At 41.1% G+C, this 17,881-nt stretch overlaps 1 protein-coding gene across 1 annotated transcript; it reads right to left on the bottom strand.

The window, feature by feature from the left end:
• Positions 1-7,406: 7,406 nt before the first annotated feature.
• LOC139324983 (vomeronasal type-2 receptor 26-like) lies at positions 7,407-16,269 on the bottom strand. Its single transcript, XM_070954769.1, has 5 exons — positions 15,997-16,269; positions 13,662-14,495; positions 12,098-12,325; positions 9,125-9,251; positions 7,407-8,311 (listed from the first exon to the last, which is right to left on the bottom strand). Exons 1-5 carry the CDS (start codon positions 16,030-16,032, stop codon positions 7,407-7,409), a joined length of 2,130 nt encoding a protein of 709 aa, XP_070810870.1. The 5' UTR covers positions 16,033-16,269.
• Positions 16,270-17,881: the final 1,612 nt, after the last annotated feature.

Below are 17,881 nucleotides of genomic sequence, written 5' to 3'. Positions count from 1 at the left end.
TATATGATTATAATGATTATGATGATGTTTATATGTTAACACCTTGGACACCTAGAAAATGCACTGTTCAACATAGAAATTGAATATATGATACAAAACAATAAAAATATATATATATTAAAAAAAAGAAGACACAAAGAGCACGCTAAACAATCCTGCAGGTTTGGCTGAGAAAACCAAATTGTGATGGACACAATTACCCACCGGTGAAGATGAACTTACATCTGACCACCTGAAGCTCTCATAAACTAGTAGCTTTCTTTAACAGATTATTTTTAACATGTTGCAGCAGGTATGTCTTAATTCCAACTCCCAAATTTCATCAGTCCATTTTGATGCATAATTGACGCAGAATTTAACCCCTACTTGGGAAAGAATTGTTTCTCCTTCCTTTCAATTGTGCCATATGGACAAGTTTTCACACACATCAATACATATATATCTTACCTGTGGGATTTTATAAAGACTTATGATATCTGACATGAAGAATGAGATATCAGCACCGAATCCTCCAATAATGGCCACAACGAGATTCTCCTTGATACCACATCTGTAGTTGACAACCAACTGATCAGACCGGAAGAGCAGGTCCAAAGTGGAACGGTAAGTCAACCGGGCATCAAAATAGTTGTCACAGATGAAAAACCCAAGGGTAAGGTTAGACAAGAGTCTTGGATTTGAATTGATCTGTTTCACCGCAAATGCGAAACTCAGGGAATGCTGGTACAATTTTAAAACGGATCTAAAAACATAAATGGAAATACAGAGGGATTGAGGAAAGAAGAATATATTTTGTGGAGCAACAACAATCATATGAAACTTGAACATTTTGATAGGCATCAAATATAAAGATCAATGAGGAACATTTAGTTCATCTTGCTTGCATGAATTGTTAAATTCAATTGTACAATGCAGCTAGATCATGATTAGTCACCGAATCCGACAGATGTCCCAAAGGTGCTTTTTCAAGAGGCAACTTTGATTTTCCTTGAAGGGGTTTTGCTTCTTATCCAAGAAGCTTCTTCAGTTCTGCTTCAAGGAAAATCAGAGAAAATCCAGTTGCCCCTTGAAAAAGCACCCTTAGGACAACCAGGTCCTGGTTGACTGAGAATCTCCATAGACAATCAGGTAAAGGTAAAGGTTCCCCTCGCACATATGTGCTGGTTGTTCCTGACTCTAGGGGGCGGTGCTCATCTCCGTTTCAAAGCCGAAGAGCCAGCGCTGTCCAAAGACATCTCCATGGTCATGTGGCCGGCATGACTAAATGCCAAAAGTGCATGGAATGCTGTTACCTTCCCACCAAAGGTGGTCCCTATTTTTCTACTTGCATTTTTTTTTATGTGCTTTCAAACTGCTAGGTTGGCAGAACTTGGGACAAATAACGGAAGCTCATCCTGTTACATGGCACTAGGGATTCGAACTGCTGAACTGCCTACCTTTCTATCGACAAGCTCAGCATCTTAGCCACTGAGCCACCACATCCTTAACTAAGACAATCAGACTGATGCTTAAACTGGATCTGCCATTTTTATCCACATATCAATTCTTTCCAAGCACCTGGAAACAGGCAGATCGTGCTGTTGGGTGGTAGTTAAAAGTATTGTAGCAGAAAGGAAGTTGTTCTACTAAAGCTGCTTTTTTTTTTCCAGCTGACTGACGCTGATTTTCTTCAATGCTGATATTGTTCTAGTGGTGCTCCAGTGGTTTTAAGATTGCACCTAAGACACCAATTATATTGGTATTACCTTTGCTTTCTTTCGTCACAGTCATTGTACTTCTCTTTGCACGTCTTTGCATTTTGTTATCTTCTCTTCTGCTGTTTCCAAATGCTCCCAAACCCACTACCCAAGCCTTTAGATCTTCTCTATTGACTTTATCTACTCACAATAGAATCCCTTATGCCACCAGACTTGAAATTCTGGGCTTGGATAATCTGGAACTGCACCGCCTGTGGTCCAATCTAAGCATAGTACACAAAATTGTCTGCTACAACATCTTACCTGTCAATGACTTCTTCAGCTTCAACCACAATAATACACGAGCAAAAAATAGATACAAACTCAAGGTAAAGCGTTCCAAACTCGATTGCAGAAAATACAACTTCAGCAACAGAGTGGTCAATGCCTGGAATGCTCTACCTGATTCTGTTGTTACAGCCTCACAGCTTCAACTTCAAACTGCCTACCGTGGACCTCACCCCATTCCTAAAATGTCCATAAAGGGAGAGTGCATAAGTGCACCAGCGTGCCTACCGTTTCTGTCTTACTGTCCCCATTTATCTGTACTTACTTCCTTTGTTTATGTTTACACCTATACCTGCTATCTTCTACATGTTTGACAAATAAATAAATAATAAATAATAATAATGGTTAAGTTTTGCAATATGTTGCATTGTGTAAAAGGTGATTGTGTGTTTGAATTTTAAAGTCCCAGAACAATTTAGCATCTTCATTTTCTATTACTGTGTCTATGTCGTAGTCCCAAAACTTCATGCTTTCATGCTTTCAAAAAAAAAGAAGAAGAAGAAGAAGAAGAAGAAGAAGAAGAAGAAGAAGAAGAAGAAGAAGAAGAAGAAGAAGAAGAAGAAGAAGAAGAAGAAGAAGAAGAAGAAGAAGAAGAAGAAGAAGAAGAAGAAGAAGAAATTTCTGGCCAATATTCCAATGATATTCCAAATATCACAATAATCATGATGCAAGGTCTAGTTGAAGTTTGACTGGATTTTTTAAAAAAAGTAAATTCTTACACTGTGTCTCAAATGACACATGGAAAGAAAGGGGGGGAGAATTTCTTACAGAGGTGGCAGAGATGATTTCTGTGAAGGACATCCATCAAAGGGAAGTTCCTCGAATACATATACAATCTGAGCTGTGATCCCACCAATGAGGAGGTTTCCTGGATTATACCATTCATGAAGGACAGAAGAAGGATTACTTCTTGGGCAAGTTATGGCATAAGTCCGGCACTTCATGTCAACCAGCAACCACAGTATGATCAGTACCCTCAACATTTTCTCTAGAAGAGGATTATTTGTACCTGCATATTGTGAGACTATTTTGCATCAACTGCAAATTCAAGGAACGCTTTGAGCTAACACATGAAATTTTGTCAGTTGTCTCATACAATCAACAAGATGAGCAAAGCAAGTTTGATAGACAAGCATATTCCAGTGAATGGAAATCACCACTACAATCAAAAGGGACAAAACCCTGCCTATTTCAATAGAACATAGAATAACAGAGTTGGAAGGGACCTTGGAGGTCTTCTAGTCCAACCCCCTGCTTAGGCAGGAAACCCTACACCGCTTCAGACAAATGGTTATCCAACATCTTCTTAAAAACTTCCAGTGTTGGAGCATTCACAACTTCTGGAGTTTCTTTTCCTTCGACTGCAGAAGTGAAAGGTTTTATAACCTCTTCCAGATTGATTTATTGATTCTTTTTCAGTATTTCCTGGAAAGGTGTTGCATCAGTGTCATAAAGCATTAATGATAGTCATTTAGGTTAATTGTCAATAAACACTAATCTTGGCAAAAGGAACCCCCTGGGTTGTATCTTTGTAGGGTTTTTTTTAATAGATTCCTCATAAAACATTTACATATGATTTTTTCCCCATAAGTGTAATCGGATTCTTCCTAAACCAAATATTTATGGCTGAAATCTCTTACTTTCCCCAAATGTATCTCTTTAGGAAACCAATGTGCACAATCAACCTCAAAAGAGCCTCTGAGAGTGATACTCTAGAAATATTTTGTTCTTTCAAGAAATTATTTATATAAAGTGCAAAATTAGTCCATGAGTAATACATTGCTTTACTTGCCTTTTTTTCTCCTGAAAACCTATTCCAGCTTTTCTTCAAGGGCTTGAAGGCATTCTGACACCATGTTTCAAGTAGTTTAATAAATCGACTAGACTAGACTAGACTAGACTAGACTAGACTAGACTAGAATAGAATAGAATAGAATAGAATAGAATAGAATAGAATAGAATAGAATAGAATAGAATAGAATTCTTTATTGGCCAGGTGTGATTGGACACACAAGGAATTTGTCTTGGTGCATATGCTCTCGGTGTACATAAAAGAAAAGATACATTCATCAAGAATCATAAGGTACAACACTTAATGATAGTCATAGGGAACAAATAAGCAATCAAATCATATTAGGAAACAGTCAATATAAATCATAAGGATACCAGTGACAAGGTTACAGTCATACAGTCATAAGTGGGAGGAGATGGGTGATAGGAACGATGACAAGATTAATAGTAATGCAGGCTTAGTAACTAGTTTGACAGTGTTGAGGGAATTATTTGTTTAGCAGAGTGATGGCATTTGGGAAAAAAACTCTCCTTGTGTCTAGTTGTTCTGGTGTGCAGTGCTCTATAGCATCGTTTTGAGGGTAGGAGTTGACACAATTTGTGTCCAGGATGTGAGGGGTCTGTAAATATTTTCACAGCCCTCTTTTTTACTCGTGCAGTATACAGGTCCTCAATGGAAGGCAGGTTGGTAGTAATTGTTTTTTCTGCAGTTCTAATTATCCTCTGAAGTCTGTGTCTGCCTTGTTGAGTTGCAGAACCAAACCAGACAGTTTTGGAGGTGCAGATGACAGACTCAATAATTCCTCTATAGACCTGTATCAGCAGCTCCTTGGGCAGTTTGAGCTTCCTGAGTTGGTGCAGAAAGAACATTCTTTGTTGTGCTTTTTTGATGACATTTTTGATGTTAGGTGTCCATTTTAGGTCTTGTGATATGGTAGAACCTAGAAATGCAGTTAAAAATGCTATACAAGTCATCATTGAGAACAGTCCCTTAATCATCCTGGTTGCTCTTCTCTGCACTTTTTCTAGAGTCTCACCTTTTTTTTTTTTTACAGTGTGGTGACCAAAACTGGATGCAGTATTCTAGATGTGTTCTTACTAAGACTTTATAGAGTGGTATTAGTACCTCTCCTGTAACTCTCTTCCAGAAAAATGTAACTCTCTTCCAGAGAAGCTATATTTCCATACTTTGTAGTATTTTGATGGTTCAGAAGTAGTATATATGAATGATCAGTGTGGTGGGCTAGTGGTAAAGATACTAACTTCCCACTTGGAAGGCTGAGAATTCAATCCTAGGTAGCGGCAGTTGTTTCTCTCCTAGGACAGAAAGAAAAACTATCTGCTGCAAATTCCATGTGGCATCAGGAAGGGCATCCAGTCAGTAAACTCTCAGCTCTATCCAGTCATCCTGACTTTACCCCAAATTAAGGAATTACAGGGTCATAAAAAAGGGGAGAGGTATAGTCCACTGGAATAGTTAAACATTTGGATGTTCAAAATTATAATGCAATATTTCCAGGGTGTTATCCCTATTTGAAGGATTGTGAAGATGGTGTCTAACACCCAGAGTTGGAGACCACATGAAATGGTGAAGTCTTCCTTTGTGGAATTCTTCTAATAAAGGATTGATAGTCATTTACCAGAGATGTTTTGGTGAACTGTGTATTAAGCGGAAGGTTGTACTAATTGGTCAAAGACTGCTTTTCATCCTCTGATTCCAAATTAATGGAAGAGTGAGTGGATAATACGTGAGTGGGAACAAACCAGTCATATGGTAGGCTATGTTATAAAAGGCGATTTCCACCCAGGTGGCAAGAAACATAGAATAGAATAGAATTCTTCATTGGCCAAGTGTGATTGGACACACAAGGAATATGTCTCCAATGCGAAAGCTCTCAGTGCACATACGAACAACAAAGTGATAGGTCATAGATCATAAATCATAGTTACAAATCATTAATCATAAGATACAAACAAGTTACGGGACCGCCTGCTACCACCAATAGCCTCCCACCGGCCAGTACGCTCCCATAGAGAGGGGCTCCTCCGGGTGCCGTCGGCCAAACAATGTCGGCTGTCGGCCCCTAGGGGGAGAGCCTTCTCTGTGGGGGCACCTACGATTTGGAACGAGCTCCCCCCGGAGATACGTAGGATCCCGGATCTGCGCACCTTCCGCCGCGCGCTTAAGACTTTTCTATTTTATCAAGCTGGCCTGGCCTAAATCTTCCCCCTTTTTAAACGTGGAAATTTTAAATTTTTAAATTTTAAATTCGTCTTTTATAGGGGTATGGGTAAGGCATTTTAAATTGGGGAGCCATTTTAGATTTAATTCTGTTTTAAACGTATTTTAATTGTTTATATTGTATGTTTTTAACTTTGGCTGTGCACCGCCCCGAGTCCTTCGGGAGAGGGGGCGGTATAAAAATCTAATAAATAAATAAATAAATAAATAAATAAATAAGTGATAAATCATAAAAGTGGGTTTCAGCAGGTTCTGACCAGTTCTGGAGAACCGGTAGCAGAAATTTTGAGTAGTTCGGAGAACCGGTAGTAAAAATTCTAACTGGCCACGTCCCCATCTATTCTCTGCCAGCTGATCGGGAGGAAATGGGGATTTTGCAGTATCCTTCCCCTAGACTGGGGAGGGAATGGAGATTTTACAGTATCCTTCCCCGGCCACACCCACCAAGCCACGCCCACAGAACCGGTAGTAAAAAATTTTGAAACCCACCACTGGCGGGCTCACTTCACTTGCACACACACCAAACGTGTGCTCCACGTGTTTTTACATACCAACTGTAAAACAGCTGAGGTGCCGCAATCTGCTCTGCCATGCCTATCAGCTGGGCTTCAAACAAAGGAAATATAAGTCCTGTTCGATTGCGGCTGCGAGAAAGCAGAAGAAGTAGGCCAGTGGCCACCTGGGCTCCTGCTGGATGGGGCTGCTAAAGCCGCCGCTGTGAGATGCAGGTGTTGGGGTATAGGTGGCCTGGCTGCGGAGGCCCTGAGGTAAACTAGTGCGGGGCGCATAGGGCAGTTCCACTCCTCCACCTCATGGTGGCAGCACTGGCACACCACACTACTTCTGCCCTGCCGCGAGGAAGCAGAAGTGGGCCTCTCATACATGAGGGAAAAAAAGATAGTCCATCTTATTTTTGGGGAAACACGGGTAGATCGTTGTTAATGGTTACCAAAGAGCAAATTTCTTTTGAAAAAGACCTAATTTTTCTGGTCATTAAGTAAGTTCTATCAATAATCATAACTAAAGAAAACACTTTATTAAATGCAGAGTAACATATGTGGTAAAAGATTTTATTTTCCATTTCCATTCATAAAAATTTGACACACAATGTTATACATACCAAGGATATTTGGTATCAATAAATTTGGCAGAAACTTTATTAAAAGCTGAGTCACTTATGATACAGTGAATGGTTTATTTTCCAGTTCCATGCATATGAATTTGACAGAAACTGTTATAAATGCCAAGGATATACAATAATGTAAGGTGACAAAACTCTGTTTTTATTCTTAAAAGATGATTCCTAATTCCATTTTGCATCAAGAACAAATGTAGCCATGATTTAATAGTCAGAAACGCCTTTTCTTTACAAGTTTCTCTTTGCTGTTGAGGTCAGGCCTCAGCAAAATAATGTAGCATTTGGGGAAGAAGATACATCCCAATAACCCAGCACTAGAAGCTAAGATGGAGAAGATCTCCACAGCTACCATATACTTTCCTTTGGTGCTCAAGTAGGTGGGAACAAAGGACAACCAAACACTACAAAATGTCAGCATGCTAAAAGTGATGAACTTGGCTTCATTGAATGTGTCTGGCAGGTTCCTAGCTAGAAAAGCAACACTGAAGCTGACCAGAGACAGAAACCCCATATAGCCCAAGACAAGATAAAACATCATAACAGATCCTTCATTACATTCTGCTATGATCTCTTCAGTCATTGATTTCATGTTAAGTTCTGGAAAGGGGGGAGAAGTGATCATCCATGCCAGACAAATGCCTGCTTGAATGAAAGACCCAGAAAAAACAATTAAGGTGGACAGTTTTTTCCCCAACCATTTTCTCATGCCAGATCCTGGTTTGGTGGCCATGAAAGCTGCAATGACCATGGTGGTTTTGGCCAACACAGAAGAAACGGCCACAGAAAAGATGATGCCAAAGACTGATTGTCGGAGGAAGCAAATCAGTTTGAGAGGTTTTCCAAGGAAGAGAAGAGAACAGAGGAAGCAAAGCAGAAGGGAGTTAAGGAGAGTGTAGGTCAGGTCCTTGTTGTTAGCTTTAACAATAGGGGTGTCCTTATACTTAATAAATATTCCAAGTATGAGCATAGTTATGACTGAAAATAAAACAACCACCAGAAGTAAACTGATTCCTAATGGTTCTTCATAAGTTAGAAAAGTTATGGATTTTGGGATGCATCGAACTTTGTCCTTACTTGCATACTGATCTTCTGGACATTCAGAACAGGCAGTCATGTCTGCAAATAAGAGAAAAACCAGTGAGATATGGAAACTAACCTTTGTGACTGATGGAGCATCAAGTTATAAATGATTTATAGATTTATAGATTAGATTGTATAAATGTTTTTTGAAACTTGGCCATTTTAAAAACTTTGGACTTCAATTCTCAGAATTTTGGCTGGGGATTTTGGGATTTAACAGATTAATAGAGTTGGAAGGGACCTTGCAGGTCATTGAGTCCAACCCCTGTCCAAGCAGGAGACCCTACATCTCCCTCTACCTAGGATCAAACCCACAACCTCCTGATTGTGAGGCAAGAGCTCCACCTCTAAGCCACCGGGTCTTGGCATATGACATCCACATGTCTTAAACATGTCTTAGATCATTATATGATGCCTAAGTGTAATTTATTGGGGAGACAATCTTCTCTGTTAGTGATCACCCTGGATGTATCCCACAAGCTTCCTAAAGACCCATCCCATGGATGCATATAAGTGGGAATGTTCACACTTGTTCCAAACGTCCAAGAAAGTGGCCACTACAGTGTGACTGAAACCTTGCCTATGTTTTCCTGTACAATTTTATGCATGTGAAATCTTATGAGAATCAATGGAGCAAATAAATCATCTACATATATAAATAAAATCAGAGGTATTTACTACCTGGTCAATTTTGCACTGAAACAAAGTAATATATCAGAGAGTAGAGTAGAAGAAATAGAGTAGAGTAGAGTAGGGTAGGGTAAAGTAGAGTTGAGTGTATGGATAGATAGAGCAGAAGAGTAGAGTAGAGTAGAATAGAGTAGAGTAGAGTAGAGTAGAATAATTTACCCAACATGTTTGACATCTTCCCATCGGAACATGGATCACAATCATAGCAGCAGAATTTCTCCCCTTCTTTCTTTTTCTTCTGATAGCCAGCAGGACAAGGGTCATTACACACTGAACGGGGCAAGACCTGTTGATAAACCAGGATGGAATTTAAGACTGAAGACTGGAGTAATACTGGACAGTCCTGTAATCTACCTGCACAAACAGAGTAGCAGAGATCAAAGGAATCATGAAATCTGATCTTTTCCCACTCATGACATTAGGAGTCACTTATTCACTTTTTACACCATTATTACACCAACAACTAAGTTAGAGGCTTTGCTCTCTGAAGCACAATGAAGACAGGCTATGCGAAATTTGTCAGCTCACTGGTTCTCAAATGGCTCATGACCTGTCAAAAAAGGGGTGGGAGCAGGGGTGGGCTGCTGGGGGTTCGCATGGGTTCGGGTGATCCTCTAGCTAGGATTCTGCCCAGTTCAGTGAACTCCCAAATCCCACACTTGCCTGGACCTGCCCACCCCTCCCAGGAGTCTCCATGTGGCCTGTTTTGGATGCCATGTAAGTACAGGGCTTGCATAGAGGCTCTGGGAGGGCAAAAAAGGGGCCTACCGGAAGTTCCAGAAGGCCGGAAATGGGCCGGTTCCAGAGGACCTCTGGAAGGCCGCCCATTTTCACCCTCCTGGAGGCTCCAGGAAAATGTCTGGAGCCTGGGGAGGGCAAAAAATGTTTTTCCCCCCCCTGCTGTGGTGCAGGAGTCCAACTAGGCTACGCCCACCATGGCCACGCCCACCCAACAACAGAGCAGTGAACCAGGGGTGGGTTCTACTTACCTTTACTACCAGCTAGCAATGAGGCCCAGTGGTGGGTTCCTCCCGGTTCGGTCCAGTTTGGCTGAGCCGGTAGCGGTGATGACATCACTGGTTCTCCCCCCCCGCCCTCCCACCCACGTTATTCTTACCCTTTATTTGGTCCCACCCCCAATCTATTGCTGCCTCCTGAGTCCCAGCTGATGACTAGAGGGAAAAAAACTGTTTAAACTCTTGCCACGGGGCTTCAAAGGGCCATCCTACAGCTGATCAGTGTTAAAAGCAAACAAATGAGTCGGGTCGTAAGTGAGAGGACTGGTCGTAAGTGCGAGGACCTTCCAGAAATGACTCTGACCAGCTAGCCATGCCCACCTAGTCACATGACCTCCAAGTGACACCCACAAAATAAGCCACACCCACAGAACCGGTAGTAAAAAAAATTAGAACCCACCCCTGATGAGGCCATACACACAAGCAAGCAAAGCGAGCGCCCGCGCACGCACCCTCTTCTGCACATTTTGATGATGTCAGGGTCAGTGGAGCCTCCTGCCGGTTTTACTACCAGTTCTATAGAACCGGTGTGAACCTGGAGCAACCCACCACTGCAGCGAACCCGTTGCTGAGATTTTTGAAGCCGACCCCTGGGTGGGACCCCTTCTGATATCTCTATTTGATTGTTGTCTGTATAAGAGGGTGAGAGATAGGTACCTTGGTCTATATACCAAACAAATGACCTATTGGGATAACCGTATCAAAACAACTTCCCTTATGTGCAGCCAGAATCTGAAAATAACATTTAACACAACACAGTACTTAAGCAAAATGGTTCAGTTGAGATCTGCATATATGGGACTGATTGGAGTAGATTGCAGGGGTGACGCCGAAATATAATTTTATCATATTTGATCTATATCTTAAATTATTGTACTCTATTCCAATTTCATTTTAGACTGTATTTTATTCCAATTTCATTTTAAATCGTATTTTATTCCAATTTCATTTTAAATTGCTTTTATCAAATTTTGGTAATAATTTGTTTCCGGAACTTTCCATTTTGATATGGCTCAAGGGCTAATCAATAAAGAAAGAAAGATATTCTACCCAATTATTTCTAATAATACTTTTTTATCTCTGAATTTTATTTCATTTTTTCTAGAGATGGGGGTAACAGCAAAGCTTTCCATCACCCACCCACCCCCAAAAGTCTTCTAAATTATTCCTAATAATAATTACCCCACAACTGGATAAACAGCTATACTTTGAACACAGAATAGTTCATTTTTATCAGGTTCGCCTGATACGCTAGTTGCGCCCCTTTCTGAGTCGGGATTCCTTATGCACAGTCACTCATGCTCTCGTCACTTCTCGCCTGGACTACTGCAATGCTCTCTATATGGGGCTCCCCTTGAGGAGCACCCGGAGGCTCCAACTGGTCTACAATGCGGCCGTGCGGGTGATTACGGGAGCGACATGGCACTCCCATATAATACCTCTCCTGCGCGAGCTGCACTGGCTCCCGGTGGTCTTTCGGGTGTGCTTCAAGGTGTTGGTTCTCACCTTTAAAGCGCTCCATGGCTTAGGGCCAGGGTATTTACGAGACTGCTTTCTGCTACCGATAACCTCCCACCGGCCAATACGTTCTCACAGAGAGGGCCTCCTCAGGGTGCCATCGGTCAAGCAATGTCAGCTGCTGGCCCCCAGGGGGAGAGCCTTCTCTGTGGGAGCACCCGCCCCCTGGAACGAGCTACCTCCCGGAATACGGCTGATTCCAGATCTCCGCACTTTCCATAAGGCCCTGAAGACGTTTTTATTTCAGCAAGCTGGCTTGGCCTGAATAGGTTTTATGGGTTAGTTTTTTAATTGTATAGCTTGGGGTTTTAAATTGGGAGGCCGATTAATTTAATTTATTTTTAGTTATCTTAACTTTTATATTGTATGTTATTTTAATTTTCGGCTATTCACCGCCCTGAGTCCCTTCAGGGAGAAGGGCGGGATATAAATTCAATAAATAATAATAATAATAATAATAATAATAATAATAATAATAATAATAATAATAATAATAATTTTAACTGATTAAAGGAGCTGAAAGACAGCTGCGCAATGAAACTTATCTCTGATCTCCAAATCTTTCATCCAAAATAATAAAATCTCTCAAAATCCATACCCTCTTAAAATATTTGGGCCACACAATTAAATCTTCCTGAATGACAAATTCATCTCCATCAAGTGCTTTGGGATCCATCTTTCCGATTTTCACTTTATGGTACGAATTGTTTGGAAACATGACTACATTTGTAATATCGAATCCAGAAAGCACTTCTCCATGACGGTCGATGAACACAGTTTCTCCAAGGGAATTATTGAATGAAAGGCCTTGAAGGAACCAGTGAAGCTAAATAAAAAGGAGAAGGAATAAAGAAGAGGAAACAAAATAATGGATTTGTGGTAGAATGTGGTCCTAGGCTGCCTTAATAAAGAGGTAGAATCAAAAGCACATTAAGTGTTAATAACACTTTATTGGTAACACCACACTTAAAATATTGCATCCAGTTTTGGTTGCTACAATATAAAAAAGATGTTGAGACTCTAAAAAGAGTGCAGAGAAGAGCAACAAAGATGATGATTAGGGCACTGAAACATACAAAGAATATTACAGGAATTGGATATGTCTAGTTTAATGAAAAGAAGGACTAGGTGTGACATGATAGCAACCTTCCAATATCTAAGGGGCTGCCACAAAAAAGAGGGGGTGAATTTATGGGCATAAAAAAAAAGAAAAACATAAACACTCTCACTGAATCCTGACACAAATTATAATTATGAGGTTCCATAAGAGAGACAAAAATGGAGTGTGTGTCAGGGATGAAATGCTCCCAGTTCAGACCAGATCTCCTGATCCGGTAGCGATGGTGGTGGGTGGTTTGGAGAACTGGTAGCAAAATTCCCTGCCCCCCCCATGCCCACCTGAGCTGTACGATCATCAGAGGCTTTTTAAATTATTTTTAAAATCATATTTTCTACAACCTCTTTGGCCGAAAAAATGCTTTTAAAAGTTAAAAAAAAAATGCCTCTGATAATCGCGCGGCTCAGCTGGGATCGTTAGAGGCTTTTAAAAGAAAAAAAAACCTCTGACGATCAGGCAACTCAGCTGGGATCGTCAGAGGCTTTTAAAAGCTTTTTTTTTTTTTTTACAACCTATTCGGCCGAAGAGGTTGTAGAAAAAATGTTTTTAAAAGGAAAAAAAGGCTCTGACGATCAGGCAACTCAGCTGGGATCATCAGAGGCTTTTAAAAGAAAAAAAGGCTCTGACGATTAGGCAACTCAGCTGGGATCATCAGAGGCTTTTAAAAGTATATTTTTTACAACCTCTTCAGCTAAAGAGGTTGTAGAAAAAAATGCTTTAAAAGCCTCTGACGATCCCAGTTGAGTTGCCTGATCATCAGAGGCTTTTAAAAGTATTTTTTTTACAACCTCTTTGGCCAAAGAGGTGGTAGAAAAAATGGTTTTAAAAGTTAAAAAAAAAAGTTGGCCATGCCCACTCAGTCACATTACCCCCCTCCACCAAGCCACGCCCACAGAACCGGTAGTAATAAATTTTACATTTCACCACTGGTGTATGTTACTTGTTACTCCTTCCTCACTAATTTGAGAGCGAAGTTCAATATACATGGTACTAATTGTTCCAATCTGCTCCTTGCAATGACGGCCTTTGATTCACAAGTGATTACCTTCCAGATGTCTTGATTTTGAAGGCCGTCCCTTGTGCTCTCTGCTACTCTTCTGTATTTAGACCTAAGTAAATCCATGCCATGAAAAGCATGTGCTATTGCATAGACTGCATTATAGATGCTGTAGCTGTGGCCAGTTGTTTCAAATAAATGTGTAGGAAGCATTTTTAGATCTTCCCTCCCAGTACATGCTGCATCACTTTCCAACGATTCGTTACCTCCTGAAAAGGAGCAATCAAAACCTTGCTCCCAGAACTCTTTGAACAAACTATCTCGTTGGGTCTGGAATGGCTTGATGGCCCAAAGGAATTCATCAAAGCTTGGCAACGCGTTGGAGTGTATAGCAAAGGAAATGGCTCCATCGAACAATTGCAGATCTGAGGGCCGATGAGCATTTGTTAATGTTAGGTCTATTTGAGCTGTCAAAATCCACAGCTTTCCAAGGCTTTCGTCTATGTATCTCATGAATAGAAACAGAAGCATTGCGGTGCTGCTTTCCCCGTAGAAGACGAATGTGTTGACTTTGGCGTCGACCAAAGAAATAGCGAAGCGCTGCATTGTATGGCCTTTAAAAATGAAGAAAAATGATTGCTTAGGAAATCTCTCCACAAAGGCAGCGCAGATCCTGTTCTCAGAAAGGAGCGGCTCCAGAACGTGGAGGAAATTGTCTCCGCTGTCATCATCCAGAATTAAGAGGCCAACCCAGGTCCATCCAAAATGCTTCAGCAACTGGATAATCCCCGCAACCTGAAGGCTTTCATTGGGAGCCATGCGATAAAAAGTAGCAGCCATCTTTGTCCCTTGCTTCTTGGGAGCAAATGAGCCATAAGCAAGCTAAAATACAATGTGCAGTTGGTTGCTTATCATTGGACTGTCTCTACTAATCTGAGAAAGGCATTGTTTCTTAAAGAACGTGCCAATACATACATTTTTTTCCAACCTGTTTCCTTTCATGGGCCTCCATTTTCCATTGTTAATGAAACTCTGAACATTATGGTTGATGTTCACTAAAAGCTAAATAAATGGAACTCTACCCTGTTTGTTTATTTCTTAGATTCATATCGTGCCTTGTCTTCAGGCATTGAAGAAGATACACCTAACGCAAGAGCCATGGTGGTGCAACGGTTAGGATGCAGAATTGCAGGCTAATCCTGCTGACTGCCAACAGTTTGATTCTGACTTGCTCAAGGTTGACTCAGCCTTCCATCCTTCCAAGGTCAGTAAAATGAGGACCCAGATTGTTGGGGGCAAGATGCTGACTCTGTAAACTGCTTAGAGAGGACTGTAAAGCACTATCAAGTAGTATACAAGTCTAAGTGCTATTGCTACTCTAACAACCCCCTATGTGTGGCTGCAAGAGTGTGATGGACACTGTCACAGTCAACATGCAACTAGATGAGCACCTTCAATTAAGGCAGTGGTGGGATTCAGCCAGTTCACACCACTTCGGGAGAAGTGGTTGTTAACTTTCTGAACAGTTTGGCAAATTGGTTGTTGGAAGAAATCATTAGGGCAGAGAACCGGTTGTTAAATTACTTGAATCCCACCATTGAATTAAGGGATACAATCAAGATCAAGTGAGGTACTAATACCACTCTATAAAGCCTTGGTAGGACCACACCTTGAATACAGCATCCAGTTTTGGTCACCACACTATAAGAAAGATGTTGAGACTCTAGAAAGGGTGCAGAGGAGAGCAACCAGGATGATTAGGGGACTGGAGGTTAAAACATGCAATGAACGGTTGCAGGAACTGGGCCTGGCTAGTCTACTGAAGAGAAGGACCAGGGGAGACAGGATAGCCATCTTCCAATATTTGAAGGGCTGCCACAGAGAGGAGGGGATCAAGCTATTTTCCAAGGTACCCGAAGGCCAGACAAGGAATAATGGATGGAAACTGAACAAGGAGAGATTCAACCTGGAAATAAGGAGAAATTTTCTGACAGTGAGAACAATCCACCCATGGAACAGAAGTTGCCTTAGGAAGTTGTGGGAGCTTCATCCCTGGAGGCTTTCAAGAAGAGATTGGACTGCCACTTGTCAGAAATGGTGTAGGGGGATTGGACGAGAAGACCTACAAGGTCCCTTCCAACTCTGTTAATCTGTAAACCTGAAGTTCTCAGCTTCGGCTCCCTTTTTCAGAAACCATTTTTAACTAACAACTTTCAATGTAGTACATCGGATAGGGCTTAAATCCAACTCCCAAATGTTATTGGGCCCTTTTGCTACATCATTAAAAGATAGCCTACTTCCTACTTGATATAGAATTGTTCCCCGTTCCCTTCCATTTTGCCATATGGAAGAGTTTTCCTACATATCCATGCATATATCTTACCTGGGGGATTTTATAAAGGCTTATGATATCTGACATGAAGAATGAGATATCAGCACCAAATCCACCAATGATGGCCACAACGAGATTCTCATTGATAGCACATCTGTAGTTGACAAGCAACTGATTTGATCGGAAGAGCAGTTCCAACGTGGAACGGTAAGTCCACTGCGCATCAAAATAGTTGTCGCAGATGAAAAACCCAAGGGTAAGGTTAGACAAGAGTCTTGGGTTTGAGTTGATCTGTTTCACCGCAAATACCAAACTCAGGGAGTGCTGATACAACTTTAAAACGGCTCTGAAAATGTAATTGAGGCATAAATGAAATACTGAGGGACTGAGGCAAGAAGAATAGTTTCCACGAAGCAACAACAACAAGCATAAAATGAAACATGCACATTGTGAGAAGCATCAGCTATAAAGACCATTGAGGAACATCTGGTAGATCATGAAACAGAAGTCAACAACTGGACTAGCTTGCAGGAAACTGTAGAATAGAATAACAGAGTTGGAAGGGACCTTGGAGGTCTTCTAGTCCAACGCCTTGCTTAGGCACTTAGAAACCCTACACCACTTCAGACCAATGGTTATCCAACATCTTTAAAACTTCCAGTGTTCGAGCATTCACAACTTCTGAAGGCAAGTTGTTCCACTGATTAATTGTTCTCACTGTAAGGAAATTTCTCCTTAGTTCTAAGTTGCTTCTCTCCTTGATTAGTTTCCACCCATTGCTTCTTGTCCTGCCTTCAGGTGCTTTGGAGAATAGCTTGACTCCCTCTTCTTTGTGGCAACCCCTAAGATATTGGAACACTGCTATCATGTCTCCCCTAGTCCTTCTTTTCATTAAACTAGACATACCCAGTTCCTGCAACCATTCTTTACATATTTTAGCCTCCAGTCCCCTAATCATCTTTGTTGCTCTTCTCTGCACTCTTTCTAGAGTCTCAACATCTTTTTTACATCATGGCAACCAAAACTGGATGCAGTATTCCAAGTGTGGCCTTACCAAGGCATTATAAAGTGGTATTAACACTTCACAATTAAAATAAGGTATACAATATGACATAAAATGTAACACATAAAATACAAAATATGTATAAGTTAAACAGCTCTTCTCTGCTCTCTTTCTAGAGTTTCCACATCTTTTATACATTGTGGCGACCAAAACAGGATGCACTTTTCACCAAAACTGTGAAGGGCAAGTCAGTTGTAGAGCTGGAGAACAGAAAGATTCTTCTTCTTGTGATTAATGTGAGGTCCTGTTGATAATTTATTTGGACTTTGCAATTGGCAGACTTCGATGTGGACAACGAGACACTGATGAGCATAGTGGAATTTGAGTCCAAGGGAGGCAGTTGGAAAAAAATGTGGTCAACTGCTTCTCCAAAGTCACTGCTCTGTATTTGCAATTTTGTCTGAATTGCGTAGAGGGTTTTTGGTCATTTTGTGCAAGGGTTGAATCAGCAGCCAGCAACCAGTTACTATCAGAGGTGGTATTCAGCTGATTCAGACCGGTTCGGGCTAACCGGTAGAAGTGACCTGCAGCTGGGCTGCCCACCCACGTCGACACTATGCCGTCCTATTTAGCCACACTTTCTAGCCATAAGCATGCATGGAAGCCGCACGTGTAAGGAAAACACATGCGCAGAAGGCCGTACACACGCCCACACTCACATTTTTGGTGCTGGGTGAACTGGTAGGTAAATTATGTGAATCCCAACCCTGATCACTATTTTTTCCCAACACTACACACAACACTTCTAATGCCCTGAATCATATCCATTGCGACCTTACCAGCTATTCTGTTACTATATAGGTTTTAATGATGTCAGGGGAGAAAATCTGACCATGAGCATAATTGCAATTAATAATAATTGAAAAGACAGCA

The sequence above is a fragment of the Pituophis catenifer genome, unplaced genomic scaffold, assembly GCF_029215685.1.
Source record: "Pituophis catenifer annectens isolate HBS135680 unplaced genomic scaffold, rPitCat1.0.hap2 SCAF_15, whole genome shotgun sequence".
In the NCBI taxonomy this organism is placed as follows: Eukaryota; Metazoa; Chordata; class Lepidosauria; order Squamata; family Colubridae; genus Pituophis; species Pituophis catenifer.
Note: the sequence above shows the minus strand (reverse complement) of the source record. Positions and strands in the feature narration are given on the sequence as shown.

What these genes read in the sequence shown, in the direction of transcription:
- LOC139324983 (XM_070954769.1), bottom strand. Translation starts at nt 16,032, where the DNA reads ATGTCAGATATCATAAGCCTTTATAAAATCCCCCAG. An exon ending in GCCTTTATAAAATCCCCCAG is followed by an intron (nt 14,496 to 15,996) that starts GTAAGATATATG and finishes ATTGTATTTTAG; the next exon opens with CTTGCTTATGGCTCATTTGC. An exon ending in AAAATCAAGACATCTGGAAG is followed by an intron (nt 12,326 to 13,661) that starts GTAATCACTTGT and finishes CTTTTTATTTAG; the next exon opens with CTTCACTGGTTCCTTCAAGG.